This window comes from Vanessa atalanta, chromosome 8 (assembly GCF_905147765.1).
Source record: "Vanessa atalanta chromosome 8, ilVanAtal1.2, whole genome shotgun sequence".
Lineage (NCBI taxonomy): Eukaryota > Metazoa > Arthropoda > Insecta > Lepidoptera > Nymphalidae > Vanessa > Vanessa atalanta.
This window is the reverse complement of record NC_061878.1, coordinates 929,838-957,167: the sequence shown is the minus strand read 5'-3', so window position 1 is coordinate 957,167 and position 27,330 is coordinate 929,838. Positions and strand designations below refer to the sequence as shown.

Sequence of the window (27,330 nt, the reverse complement as noted above, 5' to 3'; positions counted from 1 at the left end):
CTACAACTCCGTGACCGCGTAGAGATCCCGCTGGTCCCGCTGGTCCCGCTGGTCCCGCTGGTCCCGTGTGTCGCGCTGCTCGCGCTGGTCGCGCTGCTCGTGGCGACGCCGGTGCTGCGCGTTCGCGTTCTGCTGGCGGCGCGGGCGCTGCAGGCTGCGGTACTCCAGCGCGGCGGCGGACAGCGGCTGCGGGTCGGTGCGGCGCTGCGGGCGCACGGTGGCGTACTTGTCGGGCCCCACGTGCGCGCTGTGCGGGGCGTGCGGCGCGTGGGGGGCGTGCGGGGCGTGCGGGGCGTGCGGGGCGTGCGGCGCGTGCGGCGCGTGCGCGGCGTGCGTGCGCGGCGCGTCGGGCGAGAAGGTGGCGAGGGCGGGCGGCGGCGCGGGCGGGCGCGGGCGCGGCGCGCGCGGCCCGAAGGAGGCGTACTTCGGGTCGAAGCGGTTCAGCGAGCCCGAACGATTCGTCTGACCTGGAAGGGTGGAATTTAAGCCTAGTTCATTTTCTATTCAAAGTAAACATATTTTATTTTTGCTCTCTTCCGACAATGAATCCAATTGAGACTCTCATTGAAGTTCATATCCACCGTTGCCCGTGAACCAAATATATTTGCACTGAACATTAAAACTGATATGACAGTGGTCCGGAGCGGACGGACTCACCCGCCGCGTGTTCTGGAGCCGCGCCGCCCGCCCGCTCTCAGTAGAAGTCGTTGCTCTCGAGCGTCTTGCACTGCTTGCTGAGCGTGGCGTACTTGCCGTTGTGCGGCGGGCGGCCCAGCGTGTGCGAGCCGCCCAGCGCGCCGCCCAGCGCGCCCAGCGCCGGAGCCGTGCCCGCCGCGCGGCCCAGCGTGGCGCTGCCCGACATGCGCGACCTGCCGACCGGACCGCGCACGTTCGTATACTCGTCACTACGGCGTGAATGAATACTTCGCACGTTTAAATCATTAATTAAATCAACATATCACTCGGTATACACTTTTTACTTGTTTAGAGACTTGTTGCAGTTTCAGATGTCCTTTTATTTTATAATAATAAAAAAAACGTGCAATATAATGAGGGGAAAAAATACATTCAAAAGGTGTAAATAAACGATTATGATCGGTCACTCTCATAGGCTGACCTTGGTCGTTCGCGGTCCCTGTCGCGGTCGGCCAGGTCCATGAGCTGCACGGCGGCGCTGTAGGAGGGCGGCTTGCCGTTGGGGAAGGGGGCGGGGCGCGGCAGCGTGCGCGAGCCGGCGCTGCCCGTCGACAGGAACGGAGCCTGCTCCTCGCCGGACACGCTGCGTCTGGAGAGGACGGAGGGATGTCACATATCGCGCGCCCCCGAGGAGCTCGCCGCACATAACTCGCGCCGGCGCTTCTCAATAAACACAAACCGGATGGACCGGAAACGATCGAGCACTCACTTCGGGTTGATGTAAATCCAAGCATGCGAATCGACCAGAACGATAGCAGTGAACAGGAACCCGGCGACGATGGCCGCCAGCAGCTGCAGAGATAGCGCCTGAAACGACATGAAAACACGGTGTAATCGCGGGCGGCGGGCCGGGTGCGGGCGGCTGGCTACGCGCGCTACCTGCAGGCCGCCGTCGCAGGCGGCGCGCGCGGCGGCCACGAAGTAGGCGCGCGCCATGCGGCACTCCAGCGCGCCGCTCAGCGACACCAGCGCGCGCTCCGCCTCGCCCGTGCCCGCGCCCAGCGCGCCCAGCGCCGGCTGCAGCCCTGCGCGCGGTACGGGCAGCTTTAGTTAACCGTCTATGTTGATTTGTTGGTTGTTGGTACTTTTAATCTCATCGGCAAGGATAATGAGAAATGTATCTGTAATATGTTGAGTTGACATGCGAACCGGGGTCGTTGAAAAGCTGCGGCGCGCCGCGCGACAGCACCGCGAGCGCCTGCCGCACCGCCACCACCGCGCGCTGCGCGTTGCGGAGCTCCGCCGTCAGCACGTTCTCGCGCGACACCTTGCACGACAGGTAGTAGTGCACCATCTGCAACCACTCCCCAGCTATACTCGGTGCCAGCAGCGACGAAGGCAGAACTAATGACTGTCATGTTCAAAGTCGCAGGCGGCTACTTTTAATACATTGGCGAGATTTGAACTAGCAAAGATCGTAAAGAAAAACCCTTACTCCTCCCCAGGCGACCGTTCCCTATCTAGCTCTCTTTGGTTTTAATTTACAGGGCATTTTTAAAAACAATTTTATCACTGACGTTTAATTATTCTCAAACGTGGATAATTCATCTCATCGTGTCTGTCATTCGATACACAATATATAGAGAGAGCGACTTCGGTCCGACCGGGTGTGACACGATCTAATAGCAGAGAACAGCGTAAGGAGCACTGACGTCGACGGGCAGGCCGTGCGGCGCGTGCAGCGCCAGCGCGCGCGCGGGGTCCTGGCACGCGTCCGCCGCCGCCACCGCGCCCGCCGCCAGCGCCGCGCCCGCCGCCCAGCACGCCACCAGCGCGCCCAGCGCGCACACCTGTTATAGAACGAAACGTAAACTTGGAACACAGCTCCTGGGCAACTCCCACTCACACAATTACATAAAAATCTAGGGGATTTTTTTGTAGCTATGTTGATGCTTAATATATTTTGACCTTGTGCAAAATATACAAAAAAATTCAGCAAATTAAATAATTCTTCAGTCACGGAACCGAGAGAAGTCGTTGAATATTGCTGGCACGAGTACTCACACAGAGCAGCAGCAGCGCGCGGCGCGAGCGGCGCGCGGCGGCGGCCAGCAGCGCCACGCACACGGCGCCGCCGCAGCACCAGCCCGCCATGCCGCCCGCCCAGCGCGCCGCCTCCCACACCCACAGCCGCTGCGCGAGATTCCGATATTACTTTCACACTATCGTTATGTTTACTTTATTTTTTTCATTTCTTTCGTGGTCTTATATGCAGTTGGGTGGAAACGATTGATATTTTTTTTGCCTTAAAGATTATTTATTTGTAAAACAACATTGCAATGGTAAAGAACTCCAACGTGAAACCGATAAATACATAAGAAAAAATATATGAGCTTATTTATTTTAATTTTTACGTTTTTGATAATATAGGTATCATTATGAATAATTAATTTAGATTTAAAATTTTGTTTTTTATACCCACAACTGATACATTTTATAAGCTAAAAGTATACCTTCATGAATACGTCTAGGTTAAGAGCGGCAAGCGGCCTGCGCAGGTTGTCTGCGGCCGAGACGGCGGCGCTGGCGTTGTTCCTGAGGGCGGACAGGGCCCTGAGCAGCGTGCCCAGCGCGGTCTGGTTGGCCACGGGCGCGTCCAGCGCGTCCGCCAGGCGGGCCAGCGGGGCGCGCGCGCGAGATCCCATCGCCTCTTCTAAAATACTCGACTGGAAAAGGACAGAAGAAAAAATTGTACAACAAGTCACAAACATTACTAACTTACGTTTAATTACACCACCGCCACGTGTACCCAACGCTATGCGGTATCGAATAATCGATTCATTAATAAATTAAAACAATTTATTTTTAAAATAAATTATTTGTTTTTCAGGACACATTTAATTAAGCTTAAAGACTTAACAATTTAAAGTGTGCTAGTCCAACCTAGTGCTTGCAATATTTACTCTACGAAAACCGGTATAAAGAGTTAATCAATTTGTTGGTTTCGACTTTTTTTTTCAGATTTTCAATCACATGATGCACTTTCAGACTGCATTTTAAGGCTCATGTCACCGATTCGAATAATCACCATTCACAAATGAATAAAATATAAAATAGTTATACCTGATTCTTGACCGTGTTGACAAGAGCCGCCAGCTGGTTGCCAGCCTGGATGCTCTGGAGCATCGCATTATGGAGGTCGTCGTTACCAAAGAGACCGACGCCGATCGCGCCGCAGCATAGCACCGATAATATCATCAGTGTTATCTGAAAACAAATTATCGACACAGATAAAAACTAAACAAACTAAACAAGTTTGTTTTATTTAATCCATACACGTCAACTGTGTACAATTATTTTATCTCTAGCGTTAATGGAAATGGTTTTTATATCTTTATTATAATTTATAGTTCACACCCTAACTTGAATCAGTAATCTTCTTAAGATCGACATGTTCTATCCACTGGGCAACATTGGCTTTTATAAATATACAGTAAAGCATGTAAAAATCACACTCATGATTCATCTCGTCCTCGGATGATAAGCACTTGAAAATTACCGAATCACGTGCTTTGAACCCGAATAAATCGTGTAAGATACACGCGTTCTAAGCACTGGACCATCTCAGGCATATTTTACATACGATTCCTATTATATTATACGAATTAACATCCTATGTATGTCCCACTGTTCAGGGAGCGACCTCATCTCTCATAATGAGAAGATCCCATTGCTCCACCCCGGTGATCGAAAGTGAACTAAATTGATAAGAACTTAAAATACCTAACCGAAAAAAATACCAATACTATACTAATATATAGAACTTGTTACGCGTGCTTTGGAGGGTTTAATAAATTATACTACTATATAAGTGCTTCAGCTACACCCGTTGTAAATTCAGACTATTGACGTGACAAGCGTGACCTCTCCATTTAAGCTTAAACTGATATTATGACTGGGGACGATTTTTTACATTACTAGGCGGCACTTGAACTATTGAGCCATTGTCGTTTCAAAAATAAACAAGAAAACAAAGATCAATTACACTAACACAAAAATTACCTAATACATATTACAAAACACGAGATGATATAAAGTATTCGAAACGATCAAGCGGTTTATAAGCTTGACGATAAACACACGTCCATGTGAGGAGCATTATTACAACATATGGCGTGTTGAGCAAACCGTATGTGAGAACATTTGATCTCTTTCACAGGGAAGGATAAAATAACACGCGATAGACTTAGTTATAGATACTAAACACACGAGGCGACATGATTTTAATCTTAAATGCATTATATCAATCTGCTGTTATTGCAGATTATAATTCAATTAATATGTACATCAGAATGAACATTTGACCTCGTCGGTATAAGGCAACAGATTGGACTGATAAAATTTTTTCCATGGAAAAATTATTAGTAACAGCTCGTAGTTGGTATTGTGTACATATCCGTGCCTCGGAGGCACGTAAAGCCGTTGGTCCTGCGCCTGAACCCTTTCCGATCGTGTAGAATGATGAGTGTCGGAATAGAGAGTTCACCTCACTAGTTTTTGCACTATAATATTCAGTATACATTGCAGTGGCGTAGCTATCGTAGGGCCAGGTGGTGCAGTGCACCAGGGCCCCGGAGAACAGGGGGCCCTCTAACCTAAATGTTCAACTCGCTGTATCCTGTATCCTATTCTTATTCCTAGTTATAATTTTGAAGGGCAATATAAAGTTTAAGATGGAGTGGAAAAGAAAGGGGGCGTAAGGGCCCGATGATTTTCTATGCACCGGGGCCCTTGCCCACCTAGCTACGCCACTGATACATTGGCCTGTATTTTTTCCTCAACAATTTAATAAATTGTTGGTTTTATAAATTATTGTATTTATCGTTTCATATCGTATGATTTTAAAATCATAAGAAGACTCCTATGCGTATATTCGTTTATTAGTTACTATTTACAAAATGTCTATTTAAATGTGAATAGATCCGGAATGTAGATTCTATTTATAGGAACCGTCGAGGAACTGGAAAGTTTAAAAAGTAAATCTACCTTGAGTGCAGTTATGCTTCTCGGCGGTCGCTGTTTTCTGTCGCAACATCTTGTCAATAGGTATATGAGGAGCACCGTCAGCGTCAGGATGAGCCATGCACCGGGTATCGAGCCGAGGATCCCCAAGCTCTGGAACAATTACAGTAGAATAAATCAACATCATTAATCATTAGCTATAAGCGTTATACGATTTGTTTGTTGAAACTCAGATTCCACAACCAACTGACAACTGACACCCCCGCGGCTTGAGATACGATTAGAAGGTAATATAATAATCTTTTATTTGTAAAGATGTTTGTACCTTACCAGTATTCACACGTCAAATTCCATACAAAATAAACATTTACAAAAAGGAAACTATTTAAACCAATCATGTAAACACCACCCATAACGATAGTAAGCATACACGCAATGGTTAGCAAAACTACCATTGACAACGGATGTTACGGGTACGTTTATTTTGCAACATATTAATTAAATATTTAAGACGCGCATGTAATCCTAGTTACTTAAGCAAAGGTGTGAGTACTTCTCCACACACTAACACATGCGCATCTCGCAAATTTGCTATCTTCGGTAAAGTTACACGAGCTTGGTCTACCTGGATTGAAAATTCCTAGTACATTTACAATGCTGAGTGACGTTACCTCGAGGTATATGGGCGAATTGGGCGCGAAAGTATCGTTGACGCGGTGCAGCGTCACGTTGATGTGCGGCAGCGCGTGCAGCAGCCGCGCCAGCCGTGGCGGCGAGTACTCGTCTGACACGCCCGCCGCGCCCATCCCCGCCGCTCACACTGACACCTAGAAAATAAACAAGGACTATCGTTATAATATCACTTATTATATATACATATATCATTATAATAAACATAATTAAGTATGTCTAATGTGTAAATAATATAAGCTAAAAGTAAGAAAACAGACTGCTGTTTGACTGTTGCTCTATTACGATAAAATCGCTGAACTGCACTTGATAAAATTTTATATGAGGCAAGCTTGAACTCCAAGGCTACTTTTTATTGCCCAACACCTAACGACCAATACCTAAAACGCGAGTGAAGCTACGAACGAGAAATAGTCTATACTAATAAATCGAGCACGTTTGAATTTAACAAAAAAGTAATTGTTGTAGCCTAAGTTACAACGTATAACATTAGTTTTCTGCTAGTGAAAGACCCGTCAAAATCGGTCCAGCCGTTCCAGAGATCAGCCGGAACAAACAGACAGGCAGACAGACAGAAAAAAAAGTTATTTTGGTATAATATGTACCGTGTAAACATACAAATGCATTTCGTGAAAAGCGGTTATTTCAATATTACAATCGAACACCCCAATTTTATTATATGTATAGATTTAAAATACGACTTCTTCGTTTTACAGACATTTATTCTGTGTATATTAGTCTCATTCGTGTACAAAAAAACTCTCAAGTAAAATACATTTCAGAAAGACTTATGAAATGTGGTCGCTTGTGGCGGTACCAGTCTTAATAACATAACGTCATTGTTTGCTGATACAATTATGTGGTAACTAATTACATACATGTAACTTGGTTCCGTTTCTTTTTGACGATGATTGATGCAGTTAGGGCAAACAATACACCGATCCTCTTGTTACGCGTTGATTTAAGTTTAATTTTAAGATCGACTATCTTCCTACCAATAATTTAAGTAAAAGAGCGAACATAAGATATACCTATATACTTATCAATTCACATATGTGTGTATAATGTAAAGGAGACTGACTATATGTACAATACATCGACCAGAAAACATATTTAAAGTTTAGAGGAGACCTTCGTTTCGTAATGTAAAGGCACAGTATGGTATCGTGAGTAATTTTGACGTTATAGTATGTGTATTCTCTTAATATTTTTTTTACCTGGTGGTAGGACTTTGTACAAGCCCATCTGGGTAGGAACCACCTACTCATCAGATATTCTACCGCCAAACAATAATACTCAGTATTGTTGTGTTCTTGTTTGAAGGGTGAGTGGGCCATTTTAACTACAGGCACAACGGACACAACAACTTAGTTCCTTATGTTGGTGGCGCATTGGCGATATAAGGAATGGTTAATATTTCTTACAACGCCATTGTCTATGGGTCGTGACCATTTATCATCATATGGCCTATTTGCCCGTTCGCCTGCCGATATCATAAAAAAAAAAAAAACATTTTTTTTTAACAGACCTGTTCCAAGCCTTACCAGCACATCAAGATAAATGAAATCTTAACGTTATTACATATTTTTCACGATGCGACAAACGTGTCACGCGTAAAAGGCATTGCATTTTTTCAACTGTTAAACTTTTTGTAATTTTTTGTCGAAAACGAACTAATATTATAAATGCACTGTCGCATTTTGTTTGTTATGCTTTTACATTTAACTTCCCAACCAAACGTCTTGCATTTGCATGCTGTATATCAGGGGTACAGAAAAGGGCAGAGAATACCTAAACACCTCCCACACACACCGCAAGCGATACAAGCCGCGGAAACACGTGCCAAATAAAATATATAGATATCGATGAAAAACGATATATTGTCCACAAAGCAATAAAATAATTTATTCTGTCTCTAGTGAGCACCGGCCTTGCCTACGCGTAGACATTGTATAACTTATAATTAGCATTCCCTGCCAGTAACATCTGGCTGAGAAAAACATTCGCATCTTGCACACATTGACGCATCGGCGTCTCGTTTTTATCTCATCGATCGTAATACTCAGATAATAATTTTCATGAATGAAGTCAGATCGCGTATAATTACCCCTTTTATTTAGTATCCAAATACGCTTAACGCAAATTGTGTAACGTTAGATAACAAAATGGTACTGAAAATTTATATTAATATGACAATGCGTCCGGTAAACCACTGATTACCGGATGATTACCGGATAGTAAACATTTGATTGATGAACTGTAAATATATCATAAATAAAGTTATGCATTTAATTATAAAATTGCGTTAGGGCTTTGTGTAGGGTTTACAATGCTACACATGACCACAACAACAAAACAACTACGACAGACTGACAGACACGAGCGACATGACATTTTAGTCCCCAAGGTGTGATATTTCTTACAGCGACAATGTCACATAACATATAGCATGTATGTCCGTCCGCCTATCGGATTAATAAAATGTATTAGTAGATTGAATGGTTATAAAGGCGAGCATGATTAACAATCATTTTTGTCATCATAGTCATTTCACAAAACTAGTGTGTGGTAGTTAAGCTACCACAGCACCGGTTCGGAATGTAGATTCTACTGAGGAAAACCGACAAGAAACTCAGTAGTTACTCTTTTTCAATAATCAAAATACAAAAGATTAGTTAAATACAATTATATATACAATATATTCCGTTTGAAAGTCGACAAATATTAGCACCACGACTTTTTATCATCTGTATACTTTTGTGCTGAATAACATGCTTTATTTATAAATTATTTGAAATAATGAATCGGCAAATTTAAAATTTGAATTTTCTCATATAAATATTTAATATCTACAGAAGATGCGGCCGTAACCTTGCTGAACTTTACCTGTATTGAATACTCACAACTATTTAAAAAAAAAAACAAAAGTGCACTGCTAGCTATTTTTATTAACATAAGCACTATATTGTTAGATAATTAACTCTTTGAACCGTACGTATTACATAACAATAGGATTTGAAGTGCGGAGCAAGAGGAATTTATATAATCCCGTTCATTAAGGTCCCACGTTGCTGCATTTAACCACGACAAAAGAGAAAGCACTAGATTAATTGCTCATAAACATCATTAGGACTGATTATTTAAATTATGCAAAAATCAAAGGAAATCCACGAGGCCGACATCGTAGAATATAATAAATCTATTGAAGAAATATTAATTTGTGGTTTCAATTGTATTTCGATTTTTTAATATTATTCTTAAATAATAATACTGTTAATAAATTTTTTATTTGATATTTGACAGAAGCACTGATTGCAATTTTTTTTTTTTTTCAAGAAATTATCGTCCGAGAATCAGAAATGAGCTAATCATATAATCACCCCTTCATTAAAACAAATTTAATAATTGTCAATTACCGACGTATCATCGAGGCAAACTCAGTCCTTGATGTTTCAAGTACAACTCTAAATACAATACAAGGTATTCCACATGAATCAAACCATTTCCTTATCAATTAAACTACCTGATAACATATCAAGTTTAAAATTATCACTTAAAGTATTCATTAAGTATTCACTTCACTTATCGCAATTCATTTGGAATTTCCTCGAAATATTTGGGTAATATCAAGTAATTCTGAATATAAATAACCCACAACATTTATACTGATTTTACAAATGCAAAAGTAGCTCAGTTTGTGTGTATGTTACGCTTTCACGGGTAAACCACAGAATCGAATTTGTTAAAATTCGGTATGAAGCGAGCTTGAATTGCCGAGGCTGAAAAGGCAACTTTTTATACCTAAAACCTACAAACACAACACGCGAGAAACTAGTATATATATAGAAATTGTTGAATGTAATCCTTAAGTAATACGAACACTAATGACGACCCCTTGACGCCGAAACGAGCACTATTGAGAATCGAAAATTATCGATTATGTCTGAAACAATACCCTTAATAATAATTAACCCTCGTACCATTGCAAAGTGTTTGTCGTCATCAGAACAGTACTCATTTAAATTACGCGTTAATTACACAAACAATAATTAAAGTAGACCAAAATGAAACGATTGCTTAAATATCAGATAATTCATTGTATCCAAAATATAGTCATTAATATAAACCTGTCCGCACGCTATATTGCGTTACATTACGTACAGACAATACTGAGGTTTATACTGTTTCACATGAAATATAATATCAGTCTTAGCTTTCAACTATTTTGATTAAAACCAACATTTAAATGAAAACATGATTAGTGAGGCAATTCCATTTTAGTACTATTTACATTTAAAAGCCGTTATAAAAAAAATAGAGGCGAGATGGCCCAGTGGTTAGAACGCGTGCATCTTAACCGATGATTTCCGGTTCAAACCCAGGCAAGCACCACTGAATTTCATGTGCTTAATTTGTGTTTATAATTCATCTCGTGCACGGCGGTGAAGGAAAACATCGTGAGGGAACCTGCATGTGTCTAATTTCAACAAATTTCTGCCACATGTGTATTCCACCAAGCCGCATTGGAGCAGCGTGGTGGAATATGCTCCAAACCTTCTCCTCAAAGGGAGATGAGGCCTTAGCCCAGCAGTGGGAAATTTACGAGCTGCTAATGTAATGTAAAAAATATTTAAAAGATTGCCATGTAACAGTCAGTTTAAAGGTATGATTTTATAAAAAAAACTTCTCTAAAAGCCGACGGCTACGTGCTATTATGTTATGTACAGCTGAACACTGTTAGTATGTTTAAGGAAGGAAACGTTACGAAATATAATCAAACATCATAAAATCATTGCTATTACATTGTCAAAGGGAAGATAAACATCTATTTTTGATCATTGAATCGTAATGAAGGGCAATGGGTAGACAAATAAACTTCAACTCACCGCTATAAATAACACTGCACTGCTTACGACGCCATATTGTCGATAACCTAAGAGATCAGGCCTTTACCGGGAGCATATCTGAAACAAGAGATGTTACAATGAGTTATTTACTTGAAAGAGAGATTCTAAAACACTCAAAACTATCCTAATCAATCTTATGTAGCCAGTTATGATGGAACCTCAGTCTTAATCGACATAAACAATGAATATTTTGCTAACATTTATACAATCTTAATCTGGTGATTAAGTTTAGAGCTCTTCTGGTGAGGTTGTATATTCTACCGTCAATAAGTAATAAGTCATATTGCTTGGTGGTTAAATCACAGACACAAAGGACATTAGACATAAGTCGTTTATATTTTTCCCAGGGTATCTCATATTTATTTAGTTATTATAAAAATACATAATAATCTATATAGATAAAAATGATACCTTACTTCCCTTAGTCGAGCCATACATTGACAACGACTTTACCGATTTGATTTATCGTCTAGAAGGTTGGAGCAAAAAAATTGCACAGAAAATTGGAAATGTTTAGAAAACTTAAATAACACTTATTACGTTTTAGCAGGATTTTATGTATCAAAAAGCATTAAAATGAACACTATGTTTTTGTTTTTTTTTTATTATTTATTCGAAGTTCGACAGTATTGAATATTCATAGTAAAGACATGATAACAGCAATCGTCAGTTGATAAACTCATAACAAATCATAATAAAATAAATACAGAAATGTATATATCTGAACCAATTAAATTTACAATCGGGACCCACATGTCAAAACCGACTGAAAAACTCAAAGCGTTCGAACACAAGTATTCGATATGGCCTATTAAAACTCGGCTATCTAAACTGCGCGTGTCCAAGGAGCTGATATTAAATTTTAAGTGCTTCAGCGAATACGAGCTCGTAAAGTATTTGCTTTATAACTCCACTAGCCCTCCCGGCTCCGTCTCAACGCTCTGCTGTTATTAAAAAGGTAAAATGGTTACGTCATAAAAAGCAACGAGTTTCGTTTTATGCCTCGAGCGTTTTCGAGCTTTGACTTGGTGCCATAGTTACAAGTTTCAGTCATTACAGCAATAAAATTAACGGTTTATAAAACTCTAATATTCGGTCTTGTGAACATTAAAGCGAGCCCTTTTTACTAACCGCGAAGCATTTTTATTGAAATATGAAATATTTGAACCGGTGACAGAGCTTTGAACGGGCCCGTCTGCGTTTATACCACCCACTAACCTGTTATTATAATACAATAATAAATAATTGACGCTATATGAAATGATTAATATTTTTTACAGTACCAGTATCTATGGCCATCAGGACACTTACCAATGAGAGGCCTGATGGCTCGTCTGCTTTTTTTAAATAAATTTTGAGAAAGTAAAAAAAAACAGCTTGCATATAATAGTATAGTTAGTAATAAAATAGTATAGTTAAAATAACAGAAATCCAATACAGCCGTTCATTTACGAAAGCGCGCTCCTTGGCATTAAATTATAATTAATTATACCTATAATCTAATTTGTATTTTTTGCGATATTTACTTTTAGGCATATCACGCACACTAAGACATCTCCTGTAAGCACTAGTGTCACTCACTCAAACTAATGATTCGAATATGAACGATAATAATTTATCGTGGAGGGAGGCATCTTCGCAAACGAAGAGATCTATTTATGTGTATTATGTGTAATTTCTTAGACCGCCAAACATTTTATGTTACACTCAATTAATACTCTGTAAAAACACGATTTACGTACCGTGAAATGTTCAACAAACACAAACATTCAATCTCAGACTTAGATTTCCATATACTACTTTAACAGCCTGTAAATCGCAGCAGTGGGACTGCTGGGGTTAGGCCTCCTCTCCTTTTGTGGAGAAAGTTTGCAGCATATTCCACCACGCTGCTCCAATGTGGGTTGATGGATTTTCCATATACTACAACATAATATAGATAAATAAGATTTACCGCAAAAACATGGACACGTTGAATTAAAGGCAATGAATATGCATCAAGTAGTTCTGACACATTGAATATGGTAGAAATACTTTAAAAAAAAAACAAGTACGAAAGCTCTGACTCAACGCAAGACCGGTCAGACAAGTTTACAATTCCTAGACACGTAGGAAAGCTCACACTTTTTATGGAACTAAATCTAGAACACCTAAGTGGTCCCATTAAAACGTCAAACAGCTTGACACGTATATTCTGAAAAAAGGCCCGACAGACGCGACGATCTGTCGCCTCGTAAAGTTAAGATTAAATTGATATTAGTAACATAATTTTATACTCATATATTATTCCATAAATTAAATTATTCCATCCCAAGAAATAAAGCAACTTAGACATTTATTTTTTATGATATTTTGGTCAACCAAAGATAATAAATCTTAAATAATCTATGGTTTTGTTTATGGATATAAAAATGGCGTTTCGAACATTAGTTCCAGTAAAATTAAATTAGAATGTGGACATAAGTAGTTACGTGAAATAGTATTGAACTAAAAAATTAATTTATACATACATATGTCTCAAGAACTGTTTGTAGTGCAAAATATAGCAGAGCTATTAACAAACCGCATGAAACACGTAAATCTAAAGTTTGTTTATCTTTAGTCGTTCTTCGATAGGAATAGGTTATACACAAATGTTTTCGACTACACTTACACTTGAACACAAGCAGCCCTAGTTCTCACAATGAATCACGATCTTGAACGTCATTTCGAAACCCATATGGCTATTGGGGATTTATTGCTTGGTATTTAAAATGTCAAGAGCCGCTCTCTCGATTATATAAGCGACCTTTATCCTTTGATAATTAATTGAATGGTTATTATTTCAGTTAACGATTTAAATATATATTTATCTTCAGTCGAATAATTATTTATTTAATGAATTCGTTATAGTTTATTACTCAAATCAATCAAACGTTTACAAGCTTCAAATAAAAGTGAAGTAAGTTAACCGTAATCCGGTAGTCCATTAATCAGAATAAGGACTCCTCTACTCTTAACGACATGGATAGGAACTTTTCCACCACGCTGCTCCAAATTGGGTTGGCCAGACATTAGTATTGTAACAAATATTAACCATAACTTAAATAAAGCGTTTGATGAGCTCTTCCACACCAGGATACCTAAAAAAACAACTGTATCTAAATCCATCTCTTCGCGTGCCTTTTGGTTACACTGGCTTACTCGCCCTTCAAACCGGAACACAACAATACTACTTAGAATTAGAATATATAAATGGGATGGTACCTACCCAGACAGGATTGCACAGAGTCTTATCACCAATTAAATGTGGATACACATGAGGCAGTTTCATTTGACACATGAAGGTTACCTGACGATATTTAACTCAAAGAATATCACAAATTAACCCCGTGAAGACACAGGGTTTAAACGTCACAAAATAAATATCAAAAGCTTAAAATATCCTGAGAAAACCTTTACCTTTAACATGAATCTAATCAAACCGCATTGTTATCTGTAATACTTCCATATTAAATCTTAATACACAAAGATTATTTAACAATAAAATAGTAGCAAAATTCATAACAAATAATAAACAAAACTGAACGTATTATTAATCACACCGAACATAATGCACTCCGATAGTGATCTATAGGCTATCATGGATCATTGTTTACACATCGAGTTCGTAGAACCATTTAATATTTTGATGGAACGTAACAATGAGTATGATGAAAATTAATGTCAGCTACGAGTATCAAACATAACAGGTCGCGGTATAATGGTCCAACAATATTCACTTGACCGGAATTCACGTATTCACAGCAACACTATTTAGTGTTGTTGTGTTCCAGTTTGAAGGGTGAGTGAATTGAGAATTTGCACAAAGGACACCATTTCTCAATACCCAAGATTGGTTAAAAATGGTGAATGTTTCTTACGACATTGTCTATGAGCGGCGGTGACAGCGATAACATCTCAAAATCTTAAATGATAGTGGTTTATTATTTATAAAACAAACTGAAACTTATAGTTTAGTAAAAGTAACCCAGTGATACATTTTGCTCAAAGGGATATCAATTTTTATTTTGAATAATAACGTCGTTTATGGTCCATGCCATTTCGCTGTTGGCAAGCCGCCATATCTTCCTATATCTTAAACTGCATTACACTTTCAAATAGCTTTATAATAATAAATATCACAATATTAAAATGATAGTCTAAATATGTTTGAATTTTATGTCATGTTATTCATTTTAACTTATTTCAGAAAGGTCGACGAGCTAATTAGACAAGCTCGCCAAGAAGATCTACATTTACTGTTTACGCAGAGTTTAAGATTATTATCATAAAATAGGGAGATCCTAAGATAAATATCCTTAATGTTATTGATACGGGTCAAAAAGATATGTGAAAATTCACCTGAATATGTTAAATTGTCAGCCGTTCGAAATTATTAAATATTAATTTATGGAAAAACTCCTAATTTTTAATAACTACGATATCCTGATCTGCAAACTGTAGACGACTGACAATCTATACTAATATTACGAAAGTAACTATCTGTTACCTCTTCATCGTTAAACTACTGAACATATTTAGGTGAAATTTATTATGAAGATAGTTGTATATTATGATGTCCCGAGGAAGAATATAGACTAATTTATTTAATTCACTTAATGTGTAAAATGAGGGATGGCTCTTTGTGTCACATCTAAAAGGTAAAGTTGTATAAATTTCGCGCGAGTAAAGCCGCAGGTTCAGCTAGTGGTACATAAATTATATAAATACCAACATAAATAATAAAACTTGACGTGATAAAATGCGTGATGTCATATTTTCGTCGTATAATAATAAAAAAAGGTTTCTCTCTTCCAATTTCCCGTACAATGTCATGTTTCACGCCGGATTTCCAGAACGACGATTCGTAATTTAATATAGATATTTAGCATAATGAACAACACACACTTCCTCGGACTAAGCAGATAATCCATTTATTTAATGTATTTAAACGATCCATTTAATTAGGCAAAAACAGCATGCAATATTATCTCAACAGGCATCTTTTATAATGATTGATCTTTTTGTTCCGAGACATAAATTACGTCTTTATAAAATACGTTTCATTCCGTTTCGAGCTGCGCTAAAACATTTGAGCTATGGTAATTTACTTTGATAATTTAATGACGAGACTCTAAATATGAGTAACGAGTATTAACAATCTATACAAATATTATAAATGTGAAAGTAACTCTGTCTATTTGTCTGTCTGAAGCAAACTTGAACTCTAAGGAAGGCCAATTTTTTGCCTAACACGTGACAACCAAACCCCTAAAACGCGAGCGTAGCCGCGGGCGATAACTAGTTTAATATAAAATGATATATTATCTCAAATTAAAGTGCCTGAAACAACGTTTGTGATTTTAAATTGTGTTAGTGAGGGTTTTTGTAGCATTATAGAAGAAATAAAGGCAGCAAAAGTTCAATAGTGATAGACGAAGACAACTCGTACAAACGCCGTTGGAGAGCACGCGGAGCTCCCACGTTAGTTGTAACCTTAAAAAAATATCGCTTGCATATTATCATGGCGAATAGATAGATCCAATTACATCAATGATTATAATTTAAATTGTTAATGTCCTCCTAACCGATTTTGGCCACGGCAATCACAAGAGTGATTAATACCTACAATTACGCGCATGTGTTTTCGGTTCTATCCGATTACTAAATATTCATTTCTTGATTATACGAATTGATTTAAAATGTTTGCAACAGAATATATGCCTCATAAATCAGCATATCAGAGCGAGGAAGCGACCGTCGGTATCAGAATTCCGGAATTTCCGGACATCGATCCGCTTCGGATGTAACTGTATTCCTATATAATAGCAGAGTTGCTTATGTTTATATAAGTATGTTTAATGAAAGTTCCCTCAATTAAATTGCCGCATTATTTTTTGTATATCGGCATTGGAAGGGAAGAAACAATAATAACGATAAATTCTCGCTGACTGTACTGATAGTTTTCGAAAGAAAAAAAAAAAATAAGAACAAAAAACACCAAGCATAAATATGATACTTTTAAAAAAAAAGATTAAAAGTAAAATATTCAACACACTTAATTTAATACATAGTAATAAATCTTCGACCAGTTGGGAATGTAGATTCTGTCGGGAACCGGGAAGATACTCAGTAGTAGCTCTTGATCAACAATCATGTTAAACCTACATATAATAATTACATTCAATTTATAAATCCCGTATGAAAACAAGGAAAGTTAAATCTAAATAAAATCGTTAAACACCTACTCGTATATAAACTTGTAGAGGATAATACGCCATTTTATTAATATTTATTGTATTTTATTTTTAAGTGAGCAAATGAATGATGATTTACGAGATTTACGGGAAAATTTATTATAGTAGAACCTTTCACAGGAATATGGCGTTTTTGACGAGATATCATCATCGATTCTATCGAATACCGCAGGAAAGATGTATTGACTTTGCAGTCGAAAATTTGGTGATACAAGTTATAGCATCGTAACATGTGACAAAAATCTGTACGTAAATGGACGTAAAACTATCTCAACCTATATTCGGATTCAGATCTCGTATTACCTTTTTCATCCCATTCGGACCGGCTGATGTCTATATGAGTTTTACTCTCGCCGTGCCGTCGTTACGTCATCGCCTACAAAACGTAACGGCAGTGGTGACTCGTGACCTATATTTTGAGTAACCTTAATAACAGACACATTTGTAGTTTTGAACATCGCATACGTACATAGTTTCTAAGAAATCTTAGCAGTATCAAAAATGTCACGTATCTTCAGGGAGGATTAAAGTTATATTACAAATTTATTGCTCGTTATTTAAATTTTTAAGACCCAAAATCTAGTTTACTAATCTGATTTAGTCTTTTACATTTAGATCTAAATTATTTGGCATTAACACTAATAACTTGACATTGTAATTGACATTACAGTATACTTACAACAATGATCAATATTATATTTATTATTTCGATATTGAAAAACGCCATATTCCTGTGAAAGGTTCTACTATAATAAATTTTCCCGAATATTTTAGCTATGTCAATTAACAAAATAAATAATTTAAAAAAATCATTGATATATTACTCAATAAAATGTTATATCTAAGCGTGGACTAACCATTCACTGGTTTCCCATACGGAATAAATATTCATTATAAATAACACGAATAAAAATAATTCGTCTTAAATAGATTATATTTTGATTTTGAATTGACATATTTCAGAAGATAATAATAAAATGTATCCCTTAAATCGTTGATCGTCTATCGTCTATTAGGACTTCGTACGTCAAAACTATTCGAATTAGTTATAGTTCCAAACATTCCAAATACGTGTTATGCTAGAATCGATTACCAGTGCTATGTTCCACATAGAAACAATTTATGCTTTAGTTTCAGCTGAGGAAGTTTCCAATCAAATGCCTGGTCGAGGCAGTTGGCTAATTGAATAATCTGCATACTAGACGTTCTTGAATATCCAGGCGGTCCCCCACCGGTTGTAAGAAACACGACCTAGGAAGTTACGAATTTAGTAATGAGTCTCAAATTCGATAGGCGTAGAAATAGAGCAATATATGAAAATCCAACATTTCTCACGAACCCTACACGTACGTGATTTCATACGAATAAACGCATACAATACTGAACATGACATTTTTTATTATGTCATAGGGCGCATGATGGCAAGTGATCATTTATGGCCAAAGACATTGATATTGTCCTGTCAATAGCAATGTCTTCTAAGGACTATTCCTTAATATTAATCATTCCTCAGATAACCAACGCACCACCAACCTTGGGAAGTAAATCCTTTATGCCTGTTTCTTTATTACTCTCTTTATCAATTTATCTGTCCTACGCCACTTTCAATTTAATTTCTTGTTATTCTAATTACCTTTACTTGTTTTTTATCAATATAAAAATATAATCCTTACATAAGAAAAACGTTCTGAATATTTTATTTTATTTTTCATGTAGATACTTTTTATGTTGACGTGCCAATGAAGTCAGAAGGGCAATTTTTCAATACAAATGTACGGAAACTGTGGAAATTAAGAGTGTACAAACGTAAATGTTCAATTTGTTGCCCTAAAAGGAAAGTCCGAGGTTCTAATTAAAATACAAAGCTATATTTCACGAGGGACGTTAGCACTAATAGCCTTTGGGTTTTCTTTGAATGACGCATGCGCGTTTGTAATTTAGAACTGAATTCGTGTTAAAATTATTCTCAGTAATATCGCTCGTGTTGAAGGAACTGTCGTTATGTATGGTTGTATTATTATATTTGTTTAAATTTTCCTTACGGTATTATGAAGTCCCACTTCGGGCGCCAATCAATGATCAGATTATATTCATATAAGAAACATTGAAATAATAGAATATTTTTAGTTTCATGTTATCAAGAATTATACATAAATATGGTAGCAATATATTGAAAACATCAAGTAATGTATAAAATGACGATATGCTTTAAGATTATAATCACTAGTACATTTAATTTAGTCATAGTATGTTTAAGCACACGTGGTTAGTCAGTGAATGGAACACGTGGGGTGCGGGCGCGGTCGCTCGATATCGCGGAGGCTGCGCGATGAGCAAACGCCCGGACCTACATCGACCAGGCAACCTAGATCTTCACAGTCCCCCTTAGCAACACCGAACATAGGCCATCGAGGTATTATTTCATAGTGAGCAGAGCTCTCGAACTCTGGATGATGCGTCGCGTGCCAATTACTCGAGAGCTATCACGCTGCAAGAGTACTACTGCGAGTGTTACTCTACGTGATCTATATTTGATAGGCAGCTGGATGCTATTTAAAAATACTCGTACTGCAATTCAGGTTGCATTTGATTTAAGGGGTTACTTCTGAGCGCTCTTTAAAAGCTTCATATTTTCTTTAATATCGTATAAATGTTTATTTACATTAATACGTTGTTAATGTTCGTTTAAACTTCTTTTGATCTTGGTAAAGGTGGTTCCCCTTTGATATGTAATTTGTTATTAAAAGAACGCAACTTTCTATCATCAATCGGTATTGGCCCATTTTATCTTTTACTAATCTTGTCTATAATGGCCTTTGATAGAATGATGAGAGATCAAAAAAAGTTGTACTCATTACATTTACATCAAGTTTAGTACTATGAGTAATCTATTATAAACGAAATTTATAAACAATTTATGTAAGCGATTATAAATTAAATATTACTGTGTCTATTCATTAAACGTTTTTAAGAAAAGACTAATATTTATAAACGACTGTTATACTAATGGTTTTTTTATAAATACACAGGTCAACTACACACGTACATACATATGTTTGGTTATTTGTTTAATAATTGCTGAAAATATTTGATGGCTTTTAACAAAATTCAGTTTAGTACTACATCCTAACTTATATAATAGACATGTTTATCAAATAATTTTAAGAACCGTTAGCCTATTTACATTTTATTAATCTAATGCCAGATTGTTAACTATCGCAAAAATAATGGTTTTTTTTCTGTACGGTGTAATCTCGGGAACTAATAATCCAATTCCAAAAATCCAGTCGTAAAAAGCTACATTTATTCTGAATGCCTATAGCATTTTTTTTGATTTATTTTTTATATTACTATATAATAAATTAAACAAAGAACCGAGATGGCCCAGTGGTTAGGACGCGTGCATCTTAACCGATGTTTCGGGTCAAACCCAGGCAGGCACCACTGAATTTTCATGTGCTTAATTTTTGTTTATAATTCATTTCGTGCTCCGCGGTGAAGGAAAACATCGTGGGGAAACCTACATGTGTCTAATTTCAACGAAATTCTGCCACATGTGTATTCCAGCAACCCGCATTGGAGCTGCCTTCTCCTCAAAGGGAGAAGGCCCTTAGCCCAGCAGTGGTAAATTTACAGGCCGCTAATGTATGTAAATGTAATGTTAAAATTAACCAAGTAACGGATGCCGAGACGTGTTGCTAGTATATTAAAAACTATCAAATTTTTATACATATTATTTTCAAATTTAATGCTTCACATACGACACTTATTTCTGACCTAGATTTGTTATACATTTAATTTTAAGCCTAGTTTAGAAAAGGACAATACCGAATACTGGTTGTATTATTATGTAGGTTTGAAACAGAAAAAAAAAAAAAACAAACAGTGTACATAGTAGTTGCGAGGCAAGAACATGCGTCAAAGTTATAACACTTCTCGTTTTTCGACGTCGGAACTTAAAAGAACAAAAGCTAAGTACAAAAACGACTCGTATTTAGATTGGATCACAAAAGGAGCATCAAGAGCACGAGTCCGAGATATAACGACAGTTGTATCCCTAAAAGCGCGAAGCACTTTCACTCGACAACAAAACATGTTCCAACATCGAGACGCCAATAAACCTACTTGTTTATTACATTGTCAGAGAATTACAACGAAGTTAACTGGTACAAGATAAAAACTTCAGCGGACTCGATTCATATAAATATTTTTTAGTTGCTAAACCAATTCGAACGGAACGAGGTGATACGACAGAGAATGAAGGTGGTCGACATAGCTCAGAGGATTAGCCAGCTGAAGTGATGAAGGTCCAGTGATGAGCGAATGCCTCCTCTTTTTGAGGGATAGGTTTTTTGGAAGTAATATTTGTTATATCAACGTTTATGTAGAAAATAAAATGTTTACTTGCGAACATTATGAAAACTAAAATATATTAATAATAAGTAAACATTGCACAGAATATTTGCAAATGTTTAATATAATTGTTTTTTTTTTTCGAAAAACAGTACAATAGAACTCTAATATAAAAAAAAACAATAACACATAACTTATTAAACTATAAACTTACCAGCTATATCTAATACAAATAAGAAGCACGAAGTAATAAGCTATAATGTTTAAAAACATAAAAGACATTTTTTTTTTATTTGCAAACAACATTAAACTTTATGAAATTAAATAATTACCTTTAAAGTGTTACAAAAACTGTCGCTTACACTTTGCAATTTGGACCAGCAATATCAAAGATACTGCAAGATAAACGCGTGAAAAAAGACGTGGGACGTGCGTCAATGCATCAACACTGATGATCACTGGGCACTATACTTGATCATATTCAATTTATATTTAAAAAAAAAATCATACGATTTGCTTTTCGATCATGTATTCATACTTTCAAGCTAAGGAAGTGTACCACTGAAGTTTAAAACAACAAATTGTAACCAAAAACTAAAAGTAAATCCTTCTAAAATAACAAAACGGTTACGTTTCTTACACTTGTGCCTTACTTCATTGCAACGTACCGCCTTCGACGTATGTGAGAGTCGTAAATTCTGTAACTTTAAGAGCAGCCTGTTCGTTTTGGCGTCACACACACTGGAATCAGATCTAAAGGGTGGCTCGTAAGTTGTATTTGTAAACTACCGAATACGTAGTAGCGAACAGCGTTGAAATAATTGTGAGAAGTTTCTCTAGAATGTCTATTGTAGTGATACCACTAGTTGATTCTAGAAATTTTATACTGAAACTACGTATATTATTAGTTGACGTGAATTGTTGCGATTACTTTGATCATAGATTATTTAAAAAAAAAACATTTATAACTTTTGTATACGTATTTATAAGAAGAAAAAAAATCTAACAATTTCTTTGAAATATTTTCCCATTTTGAATTATTTGTATGTAAAATTATGAATATGAGAGAAAGTACACCTAAGGTTGTATCATGTCTAGTTAAAACTATAAAGATATGAGAATATACATTTGATCAGACTGCCTTATTTTCGCTGCAGATGATCTGAAATCCTGCTCGAAGGACCAGTAATATTAGACGAGATTCAAGTCATTTTACCCGAGTCTTATTTACGACAGGATACTATTTTCTAACAGTAGAAATAGAATGTACATTTTATGACACATATGACTAAAACTTTTATCAAAGTATATACATATAAATGTTCGTGTTACACGTAAGTAACAAGACTTATTCGTTTAAAAACGTCGCCTAGACTATTTCTTAGAGTAAACTATGGAAATGAGTATACATTTAAAAATCGAAATTGTTGTATATTTTTTGTAACAGACTGTGAATGTCCCACCGTTGGGCTAAGTTATTTGAGGAAATGTAATTCAATAAATATCGAACACGTGTAAATTGGTTTAAATCCGCAATTTTCGATTAATATTAAAATCTAACCTCTGGTCCATCTTGGCTCTAAACGATTTAATACTTTGACTTAAATTTCCTGCGACACGAGTTGTATTTCAGTTTTATTAAAACATTTAATATGAAGCTGCTCAGATATAATCTTTACAACGGCACCTTAATTCATCACTTAGGTGATTATCTTATATTAAGTTTAACAAACAAACTTCTCTGAAATGCTTATAATTTTAGAATGTTTTATTAAGGTAAATGTCGCGCAGTTGTTTTTTTTTTTGTTTGTTATTTAGACCGTTTATACATTTACATTGCCGTCTGCCCCCTTGGGTTATCGTACTCTAACGAGTTTTAAAGATTACCTGATCATTTTCTTGGCGGAATTTAAACAAATATAATTAAATTAAATTACATATTACAATATACGTTTTACGTAATAATACGTTTTATGTAATGCATGGTCGCATTTTATATCATGATTTGAAAATATTAATGCAGGAAATGGATTAACAATTACAACTTTCCACTGACTTTGTGCCTAGCAGTGGGGTTGAATGATTTGGGGGCAATTGACAGTTAGAGGAGAAGATTAAGAATTAAAATATTTATTAACTTCATACATCACTTGTAATTAAATTCACATTAAGATACAATAATTAAATAATTTACAAGAATGCGGGTCGTGCTGGAAGATCGAATCAAAACGCATGTCGAATTTTTATTATGACGATGCATTGCATGGCGTGCCGCACGTGCTCATAGCTAAAGTGGGCGTTTCTTTGAACACGCTATTGCCGCGTTATTGCTACACACACTGACAATAAATCGTGGAATATGTGTATTTATATACACAAGTGACATATGGTCGTGGGGAGGCCGTCAGGTATAAGGTGACCATATTTACTGCATATGGTAATCAATTCTGTTTTTGCGGTGTCGACTATGCAACTCGAAACGTTAAAATGTTAATTTTATACCTATATTTAGACGAATATGAAAACTGACGACTTTAGTTCTTCGGCTAGAAAAGTAAACGTGAAATATCTGTTGTAAATTCAAACTAGAATATTTTGTCATAAATAATTTAACACTAAGTACTTTCTAACCCATATAAATGATTTTGACATTGTGGTTGGCAAAAATTTGCAAGTATGTAAAATGAATGTGATTATTATTTCCAGGTTTGAGAACAAGATATCTAAAACAAAGCTTACTTTAAGCAGTAAAAAAACAATAAATATAAATTTTTAGAGAGTAAATTTAAAATACCTAATAAATACACTAAACCCTAATCATCGCAGACATATATGTATTAATATAACCAAAGGTTGCGTATCAACGAACAATAGATACTCATAAAGCGTTCACATGAGTCTATTTTAGTCGTTGTGTGAACAAATAATCATGAACGAAAATGAAAAATCCACCAAGATAAAATTACATAATGCCAAACTTCAATCGTTTCTGATATAATTTTTATTTTTAGTTTTAAAAAAAATATCGTGTGCAGCTAATATTGAACTGTCTGAAACGTCTATTACATACATGATTGAGCGAACCGATGGTTGAACAGTCTCGTATCAAAGGCACCGCTTGCAATAATAAAACGAAAAGCAATGCATACTAACAGCGTAGTATATACAAACATTTAATATATTCCAGATATCTAAATTCTTATTTATTTATTCATTCTACCCTTACAATTCGGCCAGCGCCACCACACCATAAACAGACCACAATGAAATGAAAAAATAAAATAAATCGTTAGACAAACAGAGGAGAAAAAGGGACTGAACTGTTTTGTCTTTGCCCATTTACCAAAAGGTAAATGCATTAAAAAAAAACTCTACAAACCAACCTAAGAAGTGCGGAACGGAACAGTGAATATTTAGAGGATAAATGTGACCATGTCATTACTGTCGTTATTGTTGTTGTTTTTAATAAGAACAGCGATAAGATATTTGTTTAAAAACTTGCTTCATTTGGATAACAAGTTGCTTTCAAGTTCTACGTATTATATAGTGCTTGTTTCTTTAAATGTATTGTCAATTCTAAAAGGCTATAATTTAATTAATGGATGTATGGTGATGATGAAATGATGATGGAATGGATATATCTTCCCCGAAACCCATTTAACAAATGAACATAGCCCTTTACGTGAGCTTTGTTTTAAACCTATCGCTGCCCACTTCATCATAATTCGGTCGTTTAATTTTCTACATCGTTAACTTCAAAAACTACATAACAAGTATTTTATTTCAATGTATATCTTAAATGTAATGTAATTCAGTGATATTATTGATCGTATAAATTAATTCTATATTGGAAACCACTTAACGTACCTACCTCCGCAAACATAATAGAACGACTCTTGCGTACAACAGTTCTGATGTTTCCATGTAAAATATTACACCCAAAATGATATTCACGCTACGTGGATACCGATTGATATCTATTTGAATCGAAAAACCGCCGAGAACGTGATAAACGATATTAGGAACACATCGTTACGGGTACGGAGGAAATAAGCGGTTTTTTTACGCTCAGTATGACCTCAAATGACCTTTAGATTGTGCTGGAAAGTAAGTCACATTTTTTTACTTTAGTTATGAAGAAGTATTTATTATAGAATGTCGTAGAATGTTAAGAAATTCGTCTTATATTATACTAAATATACTGTAGCATAAGTTTTTACAGGAATATTGGTGGAATTTCGATTTCACACGCGACTCTCGTCGTGTATTTAAATTACACAAACTATAAGCTTTGCTCAAAACTACATACTTGAATCAAATTACTACATATTTGAATCAAATTTTATCGATACATATATACCGCATTTCAATTACCTCTAAACCAATGTCGATAACGTTATTCTATTTTGAGTTGAATGTCATAAACATCGTGACAATCTTAAAGTGTCACTACATCATCATTAACAGCCTGTAAATTTCCCACTGCTGGGCTTAGGTCTTCTCTTCCTTTGAGGAGAAGGTTTGGAGCATATTCCACATTCTAATGCGGTTTAGTGGATACACATGTGGCAGAATTTCGTTGAAATTAGACACATGCAGGTTTCCTCACGATGTTTTCCTTCACCACGAAGCACAAATTAAGCACATGAAAATTCAGTGGTGCTTGCCTGGGTTTGAACCCGCAATCATTGGTTAAGATGCACGCGTTCTAACCACTGGGCTATCTCAGCATTTTTTTTTTTTTGTTTTTTTCACTACTTTAAATCGAAATTCGAGTGCCACGGTTTTAGGTAACATTTAAGTTAAACTTTACTTACGCAAACAAGTTTCAGTTCTTCAACAATATATTGATTTTTATCTTTTGAAAGGATAACAACGATATACAGTCTGCGGTGACTTTAAGGCTATATGTGAGTCAACGAGGAAAACCTGCTGCTTGTGACCTTTATTTAAATAATTGATCCACTAACTTACAAAAGCTCGACCGTCTAGCAGTGCTTTAGTATCGTTTACCTTCAGAACCATCTCTTACTATTTCAAAACCGAATTAACTGGTTTAGAGTCAAGACCAGAATCAAAGTTCAAATTATACTTTTACGAAATCGGTTATTTCAAACTAGTGGGCAAACGGGACCTCGCTCGCGTTTCTGTTGTTCTTCAGGTGTTAGGCGGAAAAGTACCCTATGATCCTTTTTGGAATTTAAAATTGCTTCATAGCAAGTTTCATCCAATTCTATTCAATGGTTCGGCTCTGAAAGGGCAATAAACAGTCAGAGTTACATTCGCATTAATAATATTACTATATATATCGCCAACGATGTAGAATTCGCAGGTTCAATTACAACCTCACCATACTTACGTAAAAAATAAGTATTGAGTTTCTTGCCATATTTTATCGGTAGAATTAACATTCCGAACCGATGGTAGCTTTAAACTTAATTCGT

The 27,330-nt window shown here is 36.7% G+C and overlaps 2 protein-coding genes across 2 annotated transcripts in view; both read right to left on the bottom strand.

The window, feature by feature from the left end:
- LOC125065884 (oleosin-B6-like) lies at positions 1–575 on the bottom strand. The gene is made up of 2 exons (XM_047673740.1): positions 560–575; positions 1–467 (listed from the first exon to the last, which is right to left on the bottom strand). Exons 1-2 carry the CDS (start codon positions 573–575, stop codon positions 1–3), a joined length of 483 nt encoding a protein of 160 aa, XP_047529696.1.
- Positions 326–27,330, bottom strand: part of LOC125065598 (protein tweety-like) — a 76,756-nt gene continuing 49,751 nt past the window's right edge. The window contains exons 3-15 of the mRNA XM_047673304.1: positions 11,235–11,312; positions 6,330–6,485; positions 5,683–5,811; positions 3,760–3,903; positions 3,150–3,362; positions 2,701–2,829; positions 2,349–2,486; positions 1,846–1,990; positions 1,576–1,721; positions 1,406–1,503; positions 1,118–1,285; positions 658–869; positions 326–467 (exon numbers count right to left, since the gene is read on the bottom strand). Coding sequence (XP_047529260.1) covers positions 695–869; positions 1,118–1,285; positions 1,406–1,503; positions 1,576–1,721; positions 1,846–1,990; positions 2,349–2,486; positions 2,701–2,829; positions 3,150–3,362; positions 3,760–3,903; positions 5,683–5,811; positions 6,330–6,464 — 1,620 coding nt within the window. The 5' untranslated portion in view covers positions 6,465–6,485; positions 11,235–11,312 and the 3' untranslated portion in view covers positions 326–467; positions 658–694. The remainder of the gene's footprint in view (positions 468–657; positions 870–1,117; positions 1,286–1,405; positions 1,504–1,575; positions 1,722–1,845; positions 1,991–2,348; positions 2,487–2,700; positions 2,830–3,149; positions 3,363–3,759; positions 3,904–5,682; positions 5,812–6,329; positions 6,486–11,234; positions 11,313–27,330) is intronic.